Source organism: Pongo abelii, chromosome 17 (assembly GCF_028885655.2).
Source record: "Pongo abelii isolate AG06213 chromosome 17, NHGRI_mPonAbe1-v2.0_pri, whole genome shotgun sequence".
NCBI lineage: Eukaryota > Metazoa > Chordata > Mammalia > Primates > Hominidae > Pongo > Pongo abelii.
The window spans coordinates 73,323,428-73,344,742 of record NC_072002.2 but is presented as its reverse complement, the minus strand read 5'-3'; the positions used below and the strand labels follow the sequence as shown (position 1 = coordinate 73,344,742).

The 21,315-nt window shown below is 46.5% G+C and overlaps 1 protein-coding gene across 2 annotated transcripts in view; it reads left to right on the top strand.

Moving 5' to 3' along the window:
• ALPK2 (alpha kinase 2) overlaps positions 1 to 20,964 on the top strand; it is a 130,961-nt gene extending 109,997 nt beyond the window's left edge. Inside the window, exons 11-13 of one of the 2 annotated variants that reach the window (XM_054538016.2) lie at positions 4,180 to 4,228; positions 15,161 to 15,256; positions 20,175 to 20,964. In XM_054538016.2, coding sequence (XP_054393991.2) covers positions 4,180 to 4,228; positions 15,161 to 15,256; positions 20,175 to 20,391 — 362 coding nt within the window. In that variant the 3' untranslated portion in view covers positions 20,392 to 20,964. The remainder of the gene's footprint in view (positions 1 to 4,179; positions 4,229 to 15,160; positions 15,257 to 20,174) is intronic. The other variant, XM_054538017.2, reaches the window with a different exon arrangement.
• Positions 20,965 to 21,315: the final 351 nt, after the last annotated feature.

The window sequence follows — 21,315 nt, the reverse complement described above, 5'->3', positions numbered from 1 at the left end:
AGCTCACTGCAGCCTCAACCTCCTGGACTCAAGTGATCTTCTTGCCTCATCCTGCCATGTAGCTGGGACCACGGGAGTATGCCATCACACCTGGCTAATTTTTTCTTTCCTTTTTTTTTTCTTTTTTTTTTTTGTGTGTGTGTGTGGAGATGGGGTTTCACTTTGTTGCTGAGGCTGGTCTTGAACTCCTGGACTCAGGTGATCTTCCTGCCTCGGCCTCCCAAAGTGCTGGGATTAGAGATATGAGCCACTGTGCCCCAGCCTTTATTTTGAAATAATTATAGACTAACAAGAATTTGCAAAAATATATGGAGTGATTCCCATGTATGCTTCACCAGCTTCACCTAATGGTGACATCTCACATAACTATAGTACATTATCAAAACCAACAGATTCACATTGGCAGAATATAATCAACTACACTAGAAACTTTACTTGGATTTCATCAGTTTTTTTGTATCCATTCATTTTTTTCTGTTATTTTTACTTAATCTTCATAATAACCCTGCAGAGAAGCTATTATGATCCCCATTTTACAGAGGAGAAAACTGAGGCGTGGAGACCGTGATTTAATTGTCTGCTGTCAGTCAGTTAGTAAGTAGAGGGGTCCAAGACTCCAACCCACATTTTCTGACTCTGAATTCCAAGTTCTTTCCACAAATAACAATTTAGCAAATTTGCAAGATATTTACTTCCAGACCTTTCTAAGTCTCTCCTGATGTTAGAAGGCTCTGGTATGTGTACTATTCTTCCTCCTAAGCCCTTGGAAGGACTCCTTGCAGGCCAGCTGGGAAATGCAACATTACCGCCTTGCAGATGAAGCCAATCTGCAAATTTAAGTCAGACTTCGCTCTTTGAAGAGACTTTGCTGCCACACACACACACAAAATATATGGTCTTAACAGACAGCTGTTTGTTCTATTTAGACTCTGGCTGTGAAATTGCTGCTGTCCCCCGTCTTTTCTCCTTGGGAATTAATTTTGTATTAAATATAGCTCTCCTGCTGAAAAGCAGCACACAGGGCTTCGTGCACAGTTAGTTTCACTTCTAGGTACTAGTAAACAACAGTAATGGAATATCACATCTCTCTGTAAATGATGTGTGTGGTTTAACGTGGTGGTGTGGCATTAAGTAATGGTGTTTATTTACTCTCTGTTGATGGACAAAAAATATTTTTACTGTCATTGTCATTGTGGCATGAGATAGCACATCTATTCTCTAAGGAAACTCCACTTTTTATAATTTTACAGAGACACTGGAATTAGAATTAAACTCAAATTCTATCACCACCTTTTTGGACTTTTAAAAGTTAATTCTTCCTGGCTGCATTTGCTTATTTAGAAGATTATGCCAGGTCCTGTAGGTTTGTGGGGTAGAAGATGAGCCTGTGATTTGGACCTGAGACCTGCATGCTGGTGAGACTACCACACTTTCTAACAAGCTGTCACTCAAAAAACTCAAGACCTCGAATTCTGGAGAATGAACTTCTTTTTTATTTATTTATTTTTTATTTTTTTGTATTTTTAGTAGAGACGGGGTTTCACCATGTTGGCCAGGCTGGTCTTGAACTCCTGACCTCAAGCGATCCACCTGTCTGGGCCTCCCAAAGTGCTGGGATTACAGGCATGAGCCACGGTGCCCAGCCAAGTGGAGAATGAACTTCTAATGCTGTTCATTTCCTTTCTTCTGTTAGAAACAACCTGTAGATTACTGTTATCTCCAACTCAGCTTGATAGCTGCACACTAGGATTTAACTTTAGCCTCTAGAGATTCCTAGTAACCTTGACAGAATTGCTGGCAAATCATTAAACTGACAGGGGGAAGTTTTCTTTTAAAAATTATATTCTGTCTTTCTAAACTGTAAGTGACAGCTGGTAATTGTGGGAAACAAGGGAAAGCAATTCTCCAAGTTCAAGGACCTTTTGCCAAATGACTTTTTCAAATTGGACTTCCATATGGCTTAGAGCTGTAATTTTAAAATACAATTTTCCATGAAACAAGATGTCCAGAGACAGCTTTTGCAATGTGGTGTTTTTTTTTTTTTTTTTTTTCAAAGCATAGTCCCTGCAATAAAAGCTATGTGAAGCATTTCTACATATGTTTGAGTTATTAGCGGCTTTGAAAGAATGAGATGAATTAGTTACCAACTGCGAAAGAGACTTTTAAAATGGTCACTGGTTCTCCCAAAGTGCCATGTCTAATTTAGCTCACAGGTGCACTGCAGAAAAGCAGGCCTCATGGCTTCTGTCTGCCTAACCAGCCTGAATCCCAACATGTCCTTTGTTTTTGCCACGCTCCCAACGGATACCGCTGAATCCGAGCATTAACCCTTTAGCTATCGTCTCCTGGGCCTCAGAAACAGCACTCCATATGGGTGGAGAACCATGGAAGTACGTGGCCAACAGATCTGATCCTCACGGCTGGCTTTAGGGGGATGCTGAGTTTTTTTCTTTCCACAGCCCAAACTGGTTTCTAGGCTGCCAGGGCCCGCCATGGGCAAGTCATGTGCTGGAGGTGGGGAATGCCAGTGCTCACAGCCTGGCCCGTGGAGCCCAAGAGGCAGGGGCAAGAGCACAGGAGGCAGGACCCAGGCATCTAGCAGGTGCAGACGCACTGGTGGGGTGGCACCATGGGCCCTGGGATAAAATGTCATCACTAGATTGCACAGGTAAGGTCCTGGCAGAGGTCCACTGCATTGGAGCAAGTGCCCATAGCCCTCACCCTAGGGAGACAGGAGTGGAATTGGTACATGGTCAGGGCATGGAGATTCTGGAAAGGCCAAGAGGGAATCCACACTCTGGGCATCAGGGAAGTGCTTTACTTTCCACTAGACCTGGGAGAGGTTCAGTATGCAGGCTGAGACTGGGGGTAGAGTGAGAGAGGGTGGCTCTTTCCACTACAGAAGGAGATGGCAGCTCTTGTCCTCCCTCACGGTGGAAAACAGTGGGATAGTCTATTCCCTTTGCCTCCCTGGCTCCCTAGCTACCCTCCCTACCCCTCCTGCTGGAAAGGCAGATGCAAAAAAAAGGGTTCCATATGCTTGCAATGGGTGCCTATTGCTTTTTGCTGAACCAGAGTGGGAAGCTCAGGTAGCTGTTCTACTGTTTTGGTTTTGGTATCCCCCACTTACCCCCACCATGGTTTAGCGGGTAGCAGTTAGGATGAGTCCAAGGACCACGTGTTCCAAATGTCTGCTTCCCCAGACCATTGGTCCAGCGTCTACATAGAACTCAGGATTGTTTCCTGGGGTCTAATATTGACCACCCAGAAAACCTTCAGTCCTGGATTGAAAAACGATCTTTATGGAAATGAGAAATCACGTCTGAAGTTTGGCTTTGAACTAAACACATGCCCCTTGAGCCCTGTGTTAGTCCATTTTCACACTGCTGATAAAGACATACCCAGGACTGGGTAATTTATAAAGAAAAAGAGGCTAATGGACTCATAGTTCCACGTGGCTGGGGAGGCCTCACAATCATGGCGGAAGGCACGTCTTACATGGCGGCAGGCCAGAGACACAATGCGAGCCAAGGGAGAAGCCCCTTATGAAATCACCAGATCTCCTGAGACTTATTCACTACCACGAGAACAGTATGAGGGAAACTGCCCCCATGATTCAATTATCTCCCACTGGGTTCCTCTCACCACACATGGAAATTATGGGAGCTACATTCAAGATGAGATTTGGGTGGGGACATGGCCAAACCATATCAAACCCTCTTGCTATTGTTATTGACCATCCCAGGCCGTGCCTACTCTTTTTTCCATCATGTAAGGGTTTCCACTTTCATTGAAGAATGGGGAGCCAGACCTAAGCCGAAGTCACAGTATTTCTGGGGAGATTGCTTACGGGACAAGCATCAGGCCTCAGATTTTTTCACAGAGTGGCCAGCTCCCTCCTTGTCATGTGGTGGGTGGGCCAGGCAGGCAGAGGACTTCATTTCCAGAGCCTAGAGGGCTTGGGTTGTCTGCTCACATGAGACTTGACTCCCCCTAACTGCCACCTTCCCCATGGTCCCTGCCTAAAGCTGGATGCGTATTTGCAAGAGGCCTCGGGTATTTATGCAGGAAGGGGAAGGAGGATGAGCTGTCATTACCCCTTCCCTGGGGCTAGATGGCCCATCTTTCTGAGGGGCCCTGAGTAACACAAACTCCCATCTTTGCTTTCTCTTCCTGTAGGTGTAGGAATGAAGCTAACTGACGTTGGCATAGCAACGCTGGCTAAAGGGTGAGTAGGAAAAAATGAAGTGTGCATCATTTAACACTGGGCTTACGGACACCTTCCAGGCAGACACTGTCAGGCTGAGGTGGGCAAAGTGAATTTCTTGTCCTAACCGTGGATGACAAATGTTCTTGGGATGAATTCATTTCTCTCACTTACATAAAATATTTATGGACTTTGTTCTCACAGAGGAGCACATTTGTTTCTTAACTTTGAAACAAATGAGAACTCTTGCAAACACATTTCAAGATTAATAACCAATAGGAGTACCACGGGGAGAAAATGCTGGCATTACTTGGATGCCTTTTAACTGGGAATATTCCATTCTTTTATATTTAATATCTTCACTATTAAAAGCGTCTTTGAAAAATATTTTTTTTTTGCAATTGAATGCAGTGAATTCAATTTGTATATTTTAAATTAATTTTTCTCCAAAAAGTACTTTAGGCAGCTCACAGACCCCCACGATGATAATCATAGGAGGCAAAGTCTCTGGCAGAGCTGTGGTTAGTTACTTGTTTTTGATGATGGCTTTATTTTTCTAATATAGAGTGGTGCTTTGCTTAGTGTGAGGCACACGCAGATGATGCTATGATCACATTTTCTGGGGCGTCTTTTTAACAACCTGCCCTTTCCCACTTCTTTACTTGACTGTCACTGAGGAGAAAGCCAGCCGTTTGTTGTTCTTGGTGAAGATGCAATTCCATGTTGGAACCACCATCGCCTTTGCCTACTCCTGCTCTTCCTACTTACTAAGACCATCTGTAAGGGGGAGGAAAAGAGTGTTGATGACTTTTGGAAGGGATGGATTCTATTTCAAAATGTAGGTTTTATTACTATGAGGTATCGTAAGGTCAACAGATCAGGAGACAGTTGCCATTGAAAAGCTAGTTTGTTACTCGCAGCTCCCAAGAAGGGGCACCAGGCCACCAGGGGCCATGCTGGGAAGCACCAGGGCCGGTTGGGAGGCAGAGGAAGTGAGGGGAAAACACAGGCAAGAATATTATGGTTTATTCGGGAAGTAATAGGTGAGGGAGGATAAGCAGGCCTAGGATTGGCTAATTTGACATTTTCCAGCAGTCTCTGGGACATAGGGCTGGCCCTAGCATCTGGTACCTGCACTGGGGTGATTAGGGCAGGTGGATAGTGGCCCCACTATGAGAGACCACAGAGGAGGTATTAGGGGTGTGGCTCTGGATTGGTTGGTTTGTATATATGTATGAAAGGCTCTCTGGAAGGTGATCATTTACTCTCTCTAGGAATATGGCAGCCCTGAGAGGAGTAGAGTCTCTCCAGGGCCAGTAAGGCCCAAGATGTCAAAGCATCAGAAACACAGAAAATAAAGTGGTGGGATGAATCCAGCTTACTTTCCCAAGGCTGAGAACAACTTATCCATGGGAGCTTTCTGGTTACTTCAGACCATCAGTGTCAGCCACGATCCAACAAATATGCTAATTTTCAGCTTCAATAAAGGACAGAGAGAAGTAGAGGGGATCTGAAAAAGTAGGAAGGGGATTGCTCTTTCTTTTAACCTCCAGGTCAGTAAGTCTGATTCATGAAGTTCTCGCTGATTGCACAAAGCTTCCAGTTGGGTTTTAGAACCAGAATGCGGTTTGGACCTTTTCCCTGGGATGGCTCAGTGATGATGAAGTTTAATGTTGGAAGAAATGTCTCCAGGCTTCTCCCCTGTGCTCGCCGGAGACCTGGCTAGCATACACTTCAGGGAACTGGGCATGTCCTTGGGCTTGTGAAGAGAACGCATTAGGAGGGATTATGATGTAGTGGGGAGGAAGGAACAAGGGATTTAGAGCGAGACCCAGTTCATACCCTGATGCTGCTGCTTCCGTTTCTCCTGATAGTAGCCTTGCTTCTTGGCATCACAGGAATTTGCCTAGCCTACCTGATGAGGGGGATGAACGCCTATCCCAGTTTCCCCGTGATGGTACCATTTTATGCCTGATGTCCTCACATCCCATATGCTTTAGCATTGATCTTGAACAAGTGTACCCATTTAGAAGATAAATTATATGGTGCCCTATTTATGGAGGCTTCTGGACCCCAGAAGGATTTTCCAAATGGAGCCTTCCTTTCCAGGCTACATGTGTTCTGCAGAACCTTGCAGATGCGAGCATCAGCCAGCCCTAGTTTGAATCCTGGCTTCTCGTCATACCAGCTATGTGACTGTGGGCATGTGACTAAGTTCTTAAAGTCAGTGATGTACAGCATGGGGACACTCCGGCTTGCCCTGAGTATTCCCCCACTTAATCTACACCTAGCCCCTGAAACTGGAAGTGAGCTAGATAAATATTAGTTTCCCTTCCCTCCTCATGTCTTAGCCTGACACCAGAGTAGGCAAATTTCGTGCTGTTATTCAGAACAACTCTCTACCAAAACAAAGAAGAAACCTGCCCAAGAAGTTTCAAAAATGAAGATGGTCGTGATTATTTAAGACATCTTTTAAAAGCAAGTCAACAGCTTCCAGGAACCCAGACCAACTGGGAGCTTCAAATGGTACATTTTTTTTTTCCTCTTGATTTAAAAAGAAATCCAATCCTTTGGTTTTGTTCTCAGCTTTAATGTGACTTATCTGGCCCAGGACAGCTGCCCAAGACCCATTAGAAGCGCTGACGGCTGGAGCCCAGTGCAGAATGCTGTCTATAAAGTATTACTTACTTATTGCCTTCCCACCCAAGGAGAGGCCAGGGAGCAGGAGCTGGGAGAGGAGGAGATTCTGAAGTGTTTGAGAGCTTTGGCAGGGATATTAGATCTTCTTGTCTTTTGTTTTTTAAAAACTTTTCTTTAAACTTTACTTTTAAGCCACAGTTTTTTTTCCAAAAGAAATATATCTTACAATCAGAGTTTGAAAAACTGATGAAAAGGGAAAACTTCTCCAAACAGAGCATGAGGTGGCTGAGAGACCTCTTTAGAGGCTCCTGGGAACCCCTCTGGAGTGGAAACCAGTGATCAAGCCCGACCTCCTCACTTCACAGGTGAGGAGGCATGGGGCATGGGACAGCCTGCTTGCTGGCAGGAGTCAAGAAGTCTTTCCTGCTTGAAGTCAGCACCCCAAAGTGAAGGGCAGATCCTCAATGCTGTTAGGCGAGGCACAATTGAAAAAGTTCTCCAGTGAATGTCAAAGCTGCAAAAGGGAGCTAACTCATGAGAACAGACTTGGAAAGGGCTCAAGTTCAAGGGCACTCTGCAGACAGGGAAGTCCAGGTGGGAGGCAAATGAGCTGGGGAAGAAAGGAAGGCGAGCATCGCAGACTGCAGAGAGCAGGAGAGAAGACGGACGAATAAGGGTTGATCGAGCAAGTTTTCTTGATTCTTAGCAAGCAACTGTGAGTGCGCTTAGTTCATTCATGATGCAAAGGGAGAGTCGCAAGTTCTATGGGGGGGCTGGTACCTGGCAGGGCTCAGCTGGGGGAACAGCACCGTCATAAGAAGCAGTGCTCCGTGTGTCATTAAAAAAAAAAATTCCCATATGTCTCAATCAGGACCATATATTTGGCTGCTGACACCCCAGTCATGCAACCTGTTTTGCTGTCTTGTTCAATGAAATCAAAGGCTATGATCCTATTTCAGGAGTAATTACTCTAATCTCATAAAATAAAATAGAGAATTGTCATGACTTACTCATTTTAATTCAACTTTACTTCGTTGTATGTTCCTTATAACAGGAGTGTCATATTTCTCTTGGGAGCCAGAGATATAAATATCTGGAAACACATCCTCTGTACCTCAGCCACCTCAATCTTTTGGCAAATGTTGAGTACAAAAATTTCAGGTTACAAAGTATGGCAAGTAAGATTGTTTTGACATCCAGTAATCCATTTTCTAGATAGAACCGAGATACTAACCCGTTGAACAAATTTCTGATTGGAAATTACACAAGGAAAAAAGGCCTAATTTTATAACTGGAGATTTGGAAACGTAACCTAACCAACTCCGGACCGATCTAAAGCCACGCGTGCAGCGGAGCCGACCTGCAAACTCAGGCTTCTCTCCAGCCAGTCGGGGAGTTCCTGGGGGAGGCGACGAGATTGCAATTCAACCACCAGAGGGCACCAGAACCAATACTTTGCCCTTTGTAGTCTCCCCTAAAAAGCCAATTTCCTGTTGCCAGATTGAAATAAAACAAAGAAAAGTACCATTAGTAGATTTCTTCCCTGGCAGTAAGCATTGGACCAAAGTAAGATTAATATGGACAGCCGTAAAGGACACCCCTCACAGTGGCTGCCAGCCAGCCTTGCATCTTTCTACCCTCAGAGGAAGGAACGATGAGGCTTAAGGATGTGTGGCTTGTGTCAAGCATCCCTGACATGGAAGCCAAATTCCCGAGACCCTGGATGATTCGTTCATGTAGCAGGAGGACAGCTGCCTTGAGAAAGCAGGCTCCATTCGTGTCTGCGTGCCTAGCTCTGGTCCTGGCCATGAACAGGAGAAAAGATCAAAATAGACTCCCACACTCAGCCAAGCTGAGTTCCAAAAGAAAGGCTCTGCCCTCAATGCCCACAAGCAGATGGAGGGGACGGCAGCCATCTGGGATGCTTTGCCCAGTCACAAGGCCGAGACACCACCATACCTGGAGAGGAAGGGCCAAAACAAACTTGGAGGTGGGAAGAAACAATCCGAAGAAACACGCCCCGTGAATAGGCTTATGTGCATGAATGGTGACTCCAGGCAGACTATTTAAAGCAATGCATGAGTCTGCCAGGAGAGGAAACAAAGGGACATTGGAACAGAATTCCTGATGCCTTTTAACTATCTCATAGCAGGGCCATGTCACTGTAGAACACCAAACATTTCAGCTGAGTCCCCAATGCCAGGCATCAGCGGACAAGTCTCACAGGCCTGTCAGCTTGAGAAAGGGAATTTTATGCCTCAGATAGCTCCTGTCCCCGCCTGCCACATGGTCACCTGTCCTGGAAGGCCACCTGCATCCCATCTTCATCTGGTCAGGCCATTCTGTAGTAGGGCTGGCTGGCCTGCTGGCTGATTTATGTGGCCAGTCTTTGCCATTAAGGAAGTCTAGAGGCTGAAGGGAAGTCTGAAGTGAACAGTGGTGATTTTCGCAGTTTTTGGCAAGGCAGACCCTACTATAGCAGTGCTCTCAGTGTGTGGGGGAGTCTCCCAGGCCCAACAGAGCCAGCCAGGACACGCCCCCTCCATGGAGGGACTAGCACAGCAGTCTCCTGGCCTCTGCCCAGAAGTCTTACAAAGGACAGTTCTGCTGAAGTGTCTGAAATTGGGAGCCACGGGTTCCTCCCACTCCTGACCCTATTCCCTAGTTGTCCCCCTGCCCAGTCCATTCCCAGGACCTGAGGACTCAGGGACAGGTGCTGCATCGCTTGTCATCCAGCTTCAGAGATGAGTCTGAACAGAGAGAACGTCTAGAGAAGTCTGGTAGATTCGAGATCACCCCTGCAGGACAGGCTGGTGGCCAGGAGGAGACAGAGGCATGAGGCAGGTGCAGAGATGGCCGAGAGGGTTGGGGTGACAGCCTGAGCGGACAGGATGGGGTGAAGACCAGAATAGACAAGAAAAAAGTTATCACTGCCTTCAGGAAGGTCTAAACCAATGCAGTGTCACCAGGTGGGAGCCTCGTGACAGATCAGAGAGGGAATGTGCTGCCAAGATGCCAGCAACTAAACAAGTTTGTCAACTAAAGACAAGTAAAAGTCTAGAAGGTAGCTAGAAAAGGAGGTGTGGGGAATGTGTGCGTGTGTGTGTGCGCGCGTAGATGTGTCTGTGTGCGTCTTTGTCTTTGTGTGTGTCTGTGTGTCTCTGTGTGTGCATGTATGTCTGTGTGTATATCTGTGTCTGTGTGTCTTTGTGTGTCTGCCTGTGTGTGTGTGTATGTGTCCCTAAAGGGACCCTACCCGTTTGAAGGCAGACGGGAAGGAGCCCGTGGGAAAACATTGAGGGACTAACGGCGGAGTGATGTTCCAGAGTGGTGAGCACCCCTCGTAAGGATTCAGAGCTTGTCAATACGGAAGGCCCTGCAGCCCTCGCTGTGCAACCTGGAGCACACTGGAAATGTGGCTTTGCCTTTACCCACCCTCACCTCCACCCGGGGCGTCAGCCCAGCTGCTCCTCTGAATGGTGAATCCTCAAAAAGCCTGTACCTAGTGGGAATGCTGACGCGCTTCTCCCTCACCTCAACTACCTGCCCTGTGGCCCTGCAGAGGCTCCTGTAACCGCCCCACAAGTTCTCCTTGCCTGTATGCCTAGACAGGACATGGCCGATTTATCAAGATGGGAATTGCAACACAGAGAGTTAAATTCACATAGAGCCAGCTGTATGGGAGACTGAAGTTTTATTGCTACTCAAATCAGTCTCCCTGAAAATTTGGGGATTGGGGGTCGGGAAGTGGGGGTAGTGCTGATTGGTCAGGTCGGAGATGAAATTGTAGGGAATCGAAGCTGTCCTCTTGTGCTGAGTCGGTTCCTGGGTGGGGGCCACAAGACTAAATGAGCCAGTTTATTGATCCGGGAGGCGCCAGTTGATCCATCGAGGGCAAGGTCTGAAAAACATCTCGAGCACCAGGCTTAGGTTTTACAATTGTGATGTCATCCCTAGGAGCAACTGGGGAGGTTCAGAACCTTGTAGTCTCCAGCTACATGACTCCTAAACCATAATTTCTAATCTTTTGGCTAATTTGTTAGTCCTGCAAAGGCAGTCTAGTTCCCAGGCAAGAAGGGAGTTTGTTTTGGGAAAGGGCTGTTACCGTCTTTGTTTCAAAGTCAAACTATAAACTAAGTTCCTCCCCAAGTTAGTTTGGCCTCTGCCCAGGAAGGAACAAGGAAAGCTTGGAGGTGAGAAGCAAGATGGAGTCGGTTCGGTCAGATCTCTTTCACTGTCACAATTTTCTCAGTTATAATTTCTGCAAAGGTGGTTTCATTCCCATTTGCAGATAAAACCAGCACAGCCCTTTGGGGATCAGAGCTCTGGGGCTTAGGACAGTGGGGGAATCTCAGGTTGCTTATCTGGTGGGTGTCTACCTACAACGCCCCTCCTCGGTTGTCTTCAATTCGTTTCCATTTCAGATACTAAGGAATGGACGGTGTGCTTCCTGCATATTCATGGGGATGGGACTCATGCGACCTCAAAAATGGACCCATAGTAGATGAGTGCTTCTCCCCCTCCCCTGGGCTCCTCTCTGAGCCCTCTTCTTCGGGACTCCTATCTCACAGAACCTCCTGGTTGAGTGTGCCATCAAAAGCAATGAGAGTAGAAACTGTGCAAATGTACAGGGATTCTAGAATACGTTGCCAGCAGATGCAGAGACCAGACCCATTGAAGGTGGGGCACTTCTGCCCTCCTCTCACTCTCATTTTTCTGCAGAAGGAGGGAACTTTTAGTATTCTTTTTTTTTTTCCAGCCAGGGAGGCTATGAGGGAAGATAGAGCCAGGGCTTGGTTTCTGTTGGGGTAGCTGGGACTGTGGCTTCAACTGAGGCCTGAGGGAGGGGCCATAGCACTAGGCAAGAAGGGCAGAGAATGCCAGGAAGCAAGGGGAGGGGCTGGACTTTGTTCAGAGGGAGATGGGGCCATCCAAGCAGTTGCTTGGCCATGACGTGATCTGACCTGCCCTCACCTGGACAAGGCGGAAAGCAGGGGCGGATTGCCTGGAGGCTCCCCTGACTGGCCCAGGCAAGGGCAGTGGTGGCTGAGATGGCATTTGTTGAGATAAGTTGCTAAAGGTCACCTGCCCCAAGAGAAGGTCACCTTGTAGACATCCTCAGTGGGCTACTTCTCTAGAAAACACAGATCTGGTTACAGCTACCACACCCCCACCCTCAAAAGCTCCATGAATTTTTAAAGTGCTTTTCAAAGTAATTATATGAAACAAGATTTCTGTGGTCAAGTAATTTTGGGAAACCCTGGGTTGAATAAGTTTAGGGCTTTTTTTTTTTTTTTTTTTTTTTTTTTTTGAGACGGAGTATCACTCTGTCGCCCAGGCTGGAGTGCAGTGGCACGATCTTGGCTCTCTGCAACCTCTGCCTCCTGGGTTCAAGCGATTCTCCTGCCTCAGCCTCCTGAGTAGCTAAGACTACAGGCACATGGCACCACGCCCAGCTAATTTTTGTATTTTTAGTAGAGATGGGGCCAGGATGGTCTCAATATCCTGACCTCATGATCCACTAGCCTCGACCTCCCAAAGTGCTGGGATTACAGACATAAGCCACCACGCTTGGCCAGGAGACTTCTTTAGTGTAAGACTTAATAGGGTCTTTAAAGAGCTGATGTGTATTTTGAATGTCCGAGGGACAAAGAAAGATACTATTATTATTACAATTATTTTGAGACAAGGTCTTTCTCTGTTGCCCAGGCTGGAGTGTAGAGTCCTAGTCACGGCTCACTGCTGCCTCGAACTCCTGGACTCACGTGATCCTCCTGCCTCAGCCTCCCAAGTAGCTGGAACTACAGGCATGCACTACCACACCCAGCTATTTTTAATTTTTTTTTGTAGGGGTGGGGTCTCACTATGTTGCCCAGGCTAGTCTCAAACTGCTGGGTTCAAGCAGTCCTCTCACCCTGGCCTCTCAAAGTGCTGGGATTACAGGCGGGAGATACCTACCATACCAAGTCTAGGAGAGATATCAGATAGCATTTCTCACAGTATTTACACCACAGAATTTCAAAGACTCTTGTGGGACTGTTGCTCATGAGAATATATTTTGGAAACCAGCATGCCACAGAAGAAATGGCACAGCATGGCTTTGAAACATTTTCACACGTCCTCTGACGGCATCTCCCCTCAGAACACCTGCTCTTGCTCACAACGTGCCTCTGAACCTTACCATTCCGTTCCCTCTGCCAGATAAACCCCAATCCATCTTTCCTGTAGGAAATCTTGTAGGAATCTGCTCGGCAGTGTGAAAATGGCACCCTCCGGGTTTCCACAGAACTTCTTCCCGCTGAGATGTGACAGCTTGCTCCAAGATGGCCGCTTTTGGGAAAGTGCCACTCCGCTTATTAATTAATCCCTTTTAGTTCCCCTACAGTGTCTGGCACACAGCTGATGCCTGATCAATGAAGAAATCAATGAGTACACATGAAAAATGAAGGGTATGAGTGGCACTTCAGGAATCTCTTGCTGTTTCCAGGTGGAAGGCTCCCCATGTCCCTCCCTTTCCACGCAGGTGACAATCTGTTCTACCGGAGCCTAAGTCCAGCCTGGCTTTATTTTACACACACATATCACACACCAGACCAGGGCTTTGTTTCAATTCTTCACCCCCATCCTGACCTGGAATTCCTTGTCCTTGTAGCCTTTCCCTATGCGTGAAAATTTCTTCAGAAAGGATCTCAAACTCAAGCTGTTCAACGTAGCTTCTGATTGGCGTCTAATGGGTTACCAAAGTGCAGGAAAACTTCTCAGTAGGTTTGCCTTGCCTGTCTCCATTTCCTTTATTAAGCCAGCCAAGAACCTTGGTTTCTCTAACTCAGCCAGGGCTGGAAATTTCTGTGACTTTCCTCCACCCCTGCTTTCCAGGTGTGTTTGGAGCCAATACATTGTCCAGCAGGGTTGTGAGCAGATCCCAGAGAGACAGCAGTCACCCTGCTGCTATCAGTTGGTGATTTCTGTGTGAGTCTGAAAGGCTATGCCATTCATTATTAGGATGAGAGGAGAGAGGAATTGTTTTTAAGCAAGACATCAGCCTGGCACAGTTTCTAACACATAGCACATCTTGAATAAATCTTTGTTGAGTGACGGCAGGACTGTGGAAACAGCCTCCATAGCTCCTCCCCAGGTGGGATGTTTCAGTGTGACTTTATTAGATTGTTTGATACTAACTTCATAAACACAAGATATACTTGTGTTCCAGTTTAAATATAAAGACATTTCCAAAGTCAAATAGGGATGAGTGTAGATCACCGAACACTTTTGAGTAGTTTATCTCCTTGTTGCTCAAAGGAGAGGCGGTCCCTGGACCAGTGACATCAATACCCCCCAGAGCCTGGTAGAAATGCAGAACCTTCCACCCCCACTCCAGACCTACTGAATCCAAATCAGCATTTTAACAGGGTCTCGAGGTCATTCATAGGGACCACTCTCATCCAGGAGGAATATAGTTGAGAAAAGACTATACCGAATGCTGTTCATAGTTTGTTTTTGTTTTTGTTTTGTAGAGATAGGGTCTCATTATGTTGCCCAGGCTGGTCTCGTATTCCTGGGCTCCAGCGATCCTCCTGTTTCCGCCTCCCAAAGTGCTGGGATTACAGGTGTGAGCCACGGCGCCTGGTCTGAATGCTGTTCAGTGAAGTACATTTAGTGTTCCAATTCTGGACATTGTGAGAGAGGATGGATAGATTCACATAAAGAGATAGGCCAAAAAATTATACTAATTAGAGGTTAAGGATAAAAAGACCCTTTAGTAAAATTCAATAGAGTTAAGATTTTTAAAAATGAAAATATTTGAAAAAGATCTCAAATACAAGATTCTTTATTCCATTGTGTTAGATTCCTAGGGCTGCCATAACAAATGACCACAAACCAAGAGCCTTACGATGACAGAAATTGATTGTCTCACAGTTCTGGGGGCTGGAAGACTGAAATCAAGGGGTTGGCAGGGTTGGCTCCTTCTGCAGGTTCTGAGGGAGGGTCTGTTCCATGCCTCTCCTCTGGCTTCTGGGTTTGCTGGCAATCCTTGGAGTTCCTTGACTGATAGACGCATCTCTTTAACTTCTGTCTCCAACATCACATGGTATTCCCCCTGTGTGTCTCTGTCTTTTGTCATCTTCTTATGAGACACCAGTAACAGTGGATTGAGGGCCTCGCCTGCTTGTGTGACCTTATTTAAGAAATTCCATCTGTAATGACGTGATTTCCAAATAAGGTCACATTCTGAGGTTCTGGGAAGGACATGACTTTGGGGATGGGGTGGGCAAGGATGCTACTCAACCCCCTGTATCTATCCAACATGAAAAGGATAGCGAGTTTCTGCAATGGTGATCCTGTTGGAGAGATGGCCTGCAGCTCCAGATTCAACCCTCAAGGCAGCGGGTGGCACATGTCGCATGCAAGGTGGGTCACAAGCAGAGAAACCTGCACTTCCCATTGCTTGGGTAGAGGAGAGCTTGATGTCATTGAATTCATGTCCTTTGAATGAATCTGGGGTAATCAATCTAAGAACACAAAGGGTGTTGCCCTATTTTTCTTCTTGGGCAAGGGCAATGGCCTTGGTGATGGCTGTCAGTTTGTGAGAACAATGGGTCAAAGCAGCAGCCCAACATCCTGGCTGAGACAGAGACCAAATTGAGAAACGAGGAAGATTTGTAATTTTTGTAAATGCTAGGTAGCAAAAAAAAAGTCTGCACCTGAAAAAGCTAGGGAAAGGGAAGTTCAACATTGTCTGACAGGCCAAGTTGAGGGTCGAAAATTAGAGAAAGAGATGTTCAGAAATGTGACGTGGAGACACGGTAGTGCTGAGCATGGAGCTGGGCCCCATTCGTTTTGTTCTCTCAATATTTATTGAAAAGCCTCCCCTGGACAGGAGTTCCGGGCATAAAAGAGTGTCCTGAGAGATCATAATCTGTGCAGAGAAGATGGGTGCATACACCCCTAACTCTGAGAGGGGTGTCTAGTTTTCAAGATGCAGGGAGGAGGTTGGAGAGATGTCTTCTCATGGTGTGGAGAGAGCCCACTGGAGCTGGGGCTTGAAGGTAGCTAACGGCTGAGAAAGGGTCTCTGAGATGGTGCAGAGCTGCCTTCGCTCTCTGGCCTCACCGTGCCCAGGCACAGCCATCCGAGCCTCTGCTGCCCAACTCCAGCTTTCTGTGAGGGTCTAAAGAAAGAGGTTAAGTGGAGGTGGAGATGGAGGCAGATTCCTGAAAGAAGTCTACCCAGGGGCTGCCCAGAAGCCATGCTCCTTTGACCCAGCTCAGCTTTTTCCATTCCAGAGGTGGAGACTATTAGACAGGGGCTCTCTTTTTACCTGGCATTAACACCTGCTGGCAAGGGAGTGCTTCAGGACGAAGTGGTGATCTTTCTGGGAGGTCACAGTGTGAATTAGTTATTTTTCTCTGCAGAGACCAGATATTGTCTGAATTTGAAAAGCCTCGAGGCAGTCCTGATGCAAATGACCGGGACTTGTTTCCAATGTGCTCAGTCAGACAGGGAAGCTGCCCCTGCCCACTTGTGACATTCCCAATTTGAGGAGCTCAGGAGTTGGTGTGAAGCAACCGGGGTCCCCTCAGCGGCTTAATCCCCTCAGTGGATGGGATTAAACCATCCACCCTGACGGAGCAGGCCCTGCTGGCCCCACGTCCCACCAGGGAGAGAGCGCTCAGGCATACAGGAAACGCTGACAGGCTGACATTTCAGCCTTTCAGGGAGCTCCTGCAGAGGAAGATACAGATGTAAAAATGATACCATTAGCAGCAGACGATTTCCCACTCTGCCAGACTCAACTTCTTTCTTTGGTTGACCTTTTCTTCAATGAGAAAGCTTGGCTTTTAGAAACCAAGTCATTTTTCCCAAGGCCATGGACTGTGGGCTCCCAGGGGCAGAGCAGTTCCCCTGCCAGGAGGAGAAGGGGCAGCTGGATTTGTAACAATCACGGCAGGGTGGAGCTGCAGGCTGCCACTTTAGCTTCCAAGAGGAAGGAAACCTTTCACGCCCTTAAGAGCTTAAAACCCAGCTTGGATTGCACAGGGAAAAAACTCTCTCCATTCAGTCCAGGTGTGTTGACCTCTATAGTTTCTACCAGCCAATGAAGGAGGCCTGATTTCTTGAATCATATCAGCTACAGAATCCGCATCATGCCAGCATTACAGACTTCTTTGTGCCAGTTTGCCTTTGGCCCTATTAAGCAACAATGGCCAAACACTCTCTCCCACCGGGCAGGGCTAGTTTCATGCGTGTGCAATTTGTGCACAGGACCTCACACTCAGAAGGGCCCTGTGTTTGGTTTAATGCTCTGTGCTTGTTGTCTTGAAATTCTTAATACTTTTTGAACAAAGAGCCCCTGTTTTCATTTTGTACTGGGCCCTACATGTCACTGGTCCTGAAAGCCAGGCACCCTCTGCCCCTACCTGGAAAATCTCTCAGCTTTGACTCTCAGCTTCAAAGTCTCTTCCACAGAAAGCCCGCATCAGTTGCATCAGTTGTAATGTTGATAATTATAACAACAACATGATCAACATTAGTTGAATCTTTACTGTGTTATGCTCTGAGCTACGTGGTTTCTATGGATTTTCTCATTTCATCCCCTCAACAACCCTATGGGCATTATTATTATTATTATTATCATTATTATTTGAGACGAAGTCTCGCTCTGTTGCCAGGCTGGAGTGCAGTGGCGCGATCTCGTCTCACTGCAACCTCTGCCTCCTGGATTCAAATGATTCTCCTGTCTCAGCCTCCTAAGTAGCTGGGACTACAGGCCCATGCCACCACACCCAGCTAATTTTTGTATTTTTAGAAGAGTTGGGGTTTCACCATGTTGGCCAGGATGGTTGCGATCTCTTGACCTCGTGATCCACCCGCTTCAGTGGACATTATAATTATTCACACTCTGGAGATCAGGAAACTGACAGAAACTTAGCCCACCAATTATTGTCCAGGCTCGCCAGCCAGCAATGCTTCCCCTGCATCATATTCGTCATATTTCATTGTAATGACTTGATATCTGTCTTCTTCACTGGACAACATGGGTCAATGTCTTGCGTGTTCTCTGTTGAATCCGTAGCCTCAAGCACAGTGCTTGGCTAGGCGCGCTCTAAAGAAGGGAGGGAGGAAAGTTGCTGTCCCTTCCTCCCATGTGACTATTTTTAAAGGACACAGCACTGATACAGGTCAACACAAGAATAGACAAATGAAAACGCATTTTGAACAACCACTAAAATAAAAGCATCCTACTCTTTTTTCAATCATCCTCTATTCGTTGAGTTTCTGCCATTTACTAAGCACTGGACTAGGTGTTGGGGTACAGTGGTGAGCAAAGAGTGTTGACCTCTGCCATCATAGAATTTACAGTGAGTGGAGAGACAGAAATTAACCATCTCATCCACTCACAGATGGCAGACTGTGTGTGTGACCATGCCACAGAGAGGAGGTGCAGAGTCCAGGAGAGTCAATGACAGGTGGATATGACTTAGTTGGAAAGGTCAAATGAGCTGAGAATTTAAAGTGAGCAAGGGCCAGGCATGGTGGCTCACGTTTGTAATCCTAGCACTTTGGGAGGCTGTAGCGGGCGGATCACCTGAGGTCAGGAGTTTGAGACCAGCCTGGCCAACATGGTGAAACCCTGTCTCTACTAAAAAAAAAAAAAAAAAAAAAAAAAAATTAGCCAGGTGTGGTGGTGGTGGATGCCTATAATCCCAGCTACTCGGGAGGCTGAGGCAGGAGAATCACTTGAACCTGGGAAGCAGAGGTTGCAATGAGCTGAGATTGAGCCATTGCACTCCAGCCTGGACAACAAGAATGAGACTCTGTCTCAATAAATAAGTAAATAAAGTGAGTAGGACTTATCTAGGAAAAGGAGGAAGGAGCATCCCATGCAGGGGGAATAGTGCAGGCAGAAACTTTTGAGGGGAGGGAGCTTGGACACACTTCTAACGGCTGAAGAGGTCAATGGGTTGGGAGATGCAGCCAGACAGTGCAGGATCACAGGCAGGTTCAGGAATTTTGTCTTCGTTTTAACAGCAATGGGATTTTAAGCAGGAGATGACATGACTTATGTTCTGTAGAGGTTACTCTGGTGGCAGTGTGGAGAATGCATTGAGGGGCTGAGTGGATGCAATGTGGACCTCATAGGTTTACGTATGTGCTACTTCAAAGTGTTTATCCCCATGGGATTCATGTTGAAGGCAAATTCCTTTGACAAAGGAGCTCATCTGCAGTGACAAGGAGGACCTTTGGACATCTCAAGGAGATGCCACTTATTGGGGAGGGTATGTGGCTGGCACCATGCTCACCTGACCTCCTCCACACTCTGCGAGGAGCTGTGACTGGATTCAGTGTGTGCATGGGATTTGGGGATTTTCTGGTGGCTGGCAGGAAGACCTGCAGGGTCACTTTCCTAGCTACTAAACAAGCTGCAATAGCCTACTACCCTTTCACATTCTGCCCAGAACCCAGAAAGCCTGCACCTTCAACCAGTTTTTTGATGGATCTTGTTCATCTGCAGATAGCTGGGGAGACTCAGGGGCTGGGCAGCTGTACATTCAAGGAGCACACTAACCTACCATAATTGGGACATGAAAACATGGCCATTTATAATTTAAGTATTTAAATGTCCCAACCAAGAGGAACAACCCCTGAAACTACTCCTGGCCAAGGAGTCAGCATGGACCTTTTTAGAGCCTACTGGAGACAAAGGCTCTGCCAGAGACAAAAATTCTTCTTCTCCTGGGGACAAAGCGGGCTGCCAGGGGAGTGAGCTCTGTTGTAGGAGAAAGACTCAGAGGGCTTCATTCTAATCTTGTCTCTTACATCAACTTGCTTTGTTTTCTTGGGGTAGTCTCATGACCTCTTAACCTGAATTTCTTCAACTGTAAATTGAAGGGTCTAAACAAAATAATTTCTTTCAGTTCCAAAGTTCGGAAATTCTTTATTGAGAACTTCTCGGTGTGATGGAGTGGCTTTCGATCATTAAGAGATCTGTGTTTTATCAAAATAGCCCAGCACTAGTCATTGTGGCTATGAGGAACAGGGCAACAAAATGCTGGTACATTCCAACCGTGAGCACCTGGGACCCTTGGATACTCCAAGGCCTTTGATCTTCACTGTACGTGCCAGCAGATCTTTGCCTTTACTTAATTCTATAGTCTTTGTTTTTTACCTTCACTGATAATTGTGTCTATCCTGCAGCCATTCTTATCTAAAACAGAAATTCATATATGTTCCATGCACCATTAGTTTCCCTTTCAAGTTTTTCTTTTTAAACTGATGAAAGTGTCCTGTTTTTAAAAGCTATGTTTCCTTCCACCCAAACTCATAGGTACAAGGGATTTAAAGGCAACTGTTCCATGACCTTCATTGATCAGTTTAAAGCACTACACCAGTGTAACAAGTATTGCAAAATGCTGGGACTGAAATCCCTTCAAAACAACAACCAGAAACAGAAGAAGCCGAGCATTGGGAAAAGCAAAGTTCAAGCAAACTCTGTGACAGTAAAGAAGACAGGGCCTGAGACCCCAGGCGAAAAGAAAACCTAACATCCCTGGTAAACTAATGACCACTGGCTAGCAGCACACAGTCTTGCCAGGGAAAATCCGAGGCCACACAGGAGAGAATATACAGCCTGCAGAGTGTGTGGCAATCCTTACTACCAGCCAACTGTGCGCCAAGATGCTTCTAAACCCATCACCTGCTGTGTTCACTCAAATGATTACAGAACAGGATTTGCGACCAGGTTTATGGGGAGATTGAATCAACGATCGGTCTCAAAGACAGTCCATTCTTTGTATACACGTTTAGCATTTTTACCAACCTCATGTCATGTGTATATTTGTGTATTTGCACGTGGTTGTGTTGTCAAGGACTTGGTGCTGAGAAGAGTCTGTTCACAGCCAAAATTCTTCCCACCGCCATTCCTAACCTGGGATTTCTAGACACATCCTGCTGTGATGTAAACAGAAATCACGAATTTGCTCACTGGGTCAAGTTGTTCCACTGGTGTCTAATACGCTATTGTTGCTGGAGGTGGGTTCTGTGACGTGAAGCCATTTCCCATCATTCACACAGCCAGTTACAATTTTCTGTTTAATTAAATTCATATTAAACAAAAAGTGTAAGATGTATATATCATTATAGACACTTGCTCTTTAGAATGTGTGCCATACTTTACATTGTTCCAGGATTTAGTAATTTCCTAATAGGTTTCCTAGAGCACAAAATATTTGCATCTGTGGTTTCCACTCATTCTTACATTACAACTTAGGTTCCATCGCTTTCTACTTTGTTCCTTAAACTCAAGCTGCCTAAACCCAGGGCTGACCCATGGTGGATTGCACCAGAAGATGCATGCTAATCCTGGCGGGGGTGCACCAATTCACAGGTATCCTGGCATCTCTAACCACTCCCAGCCCTCATTCCACTTGAGTCTCCTGACACTCAGAGCCTCCTTCCCTACCAGTATG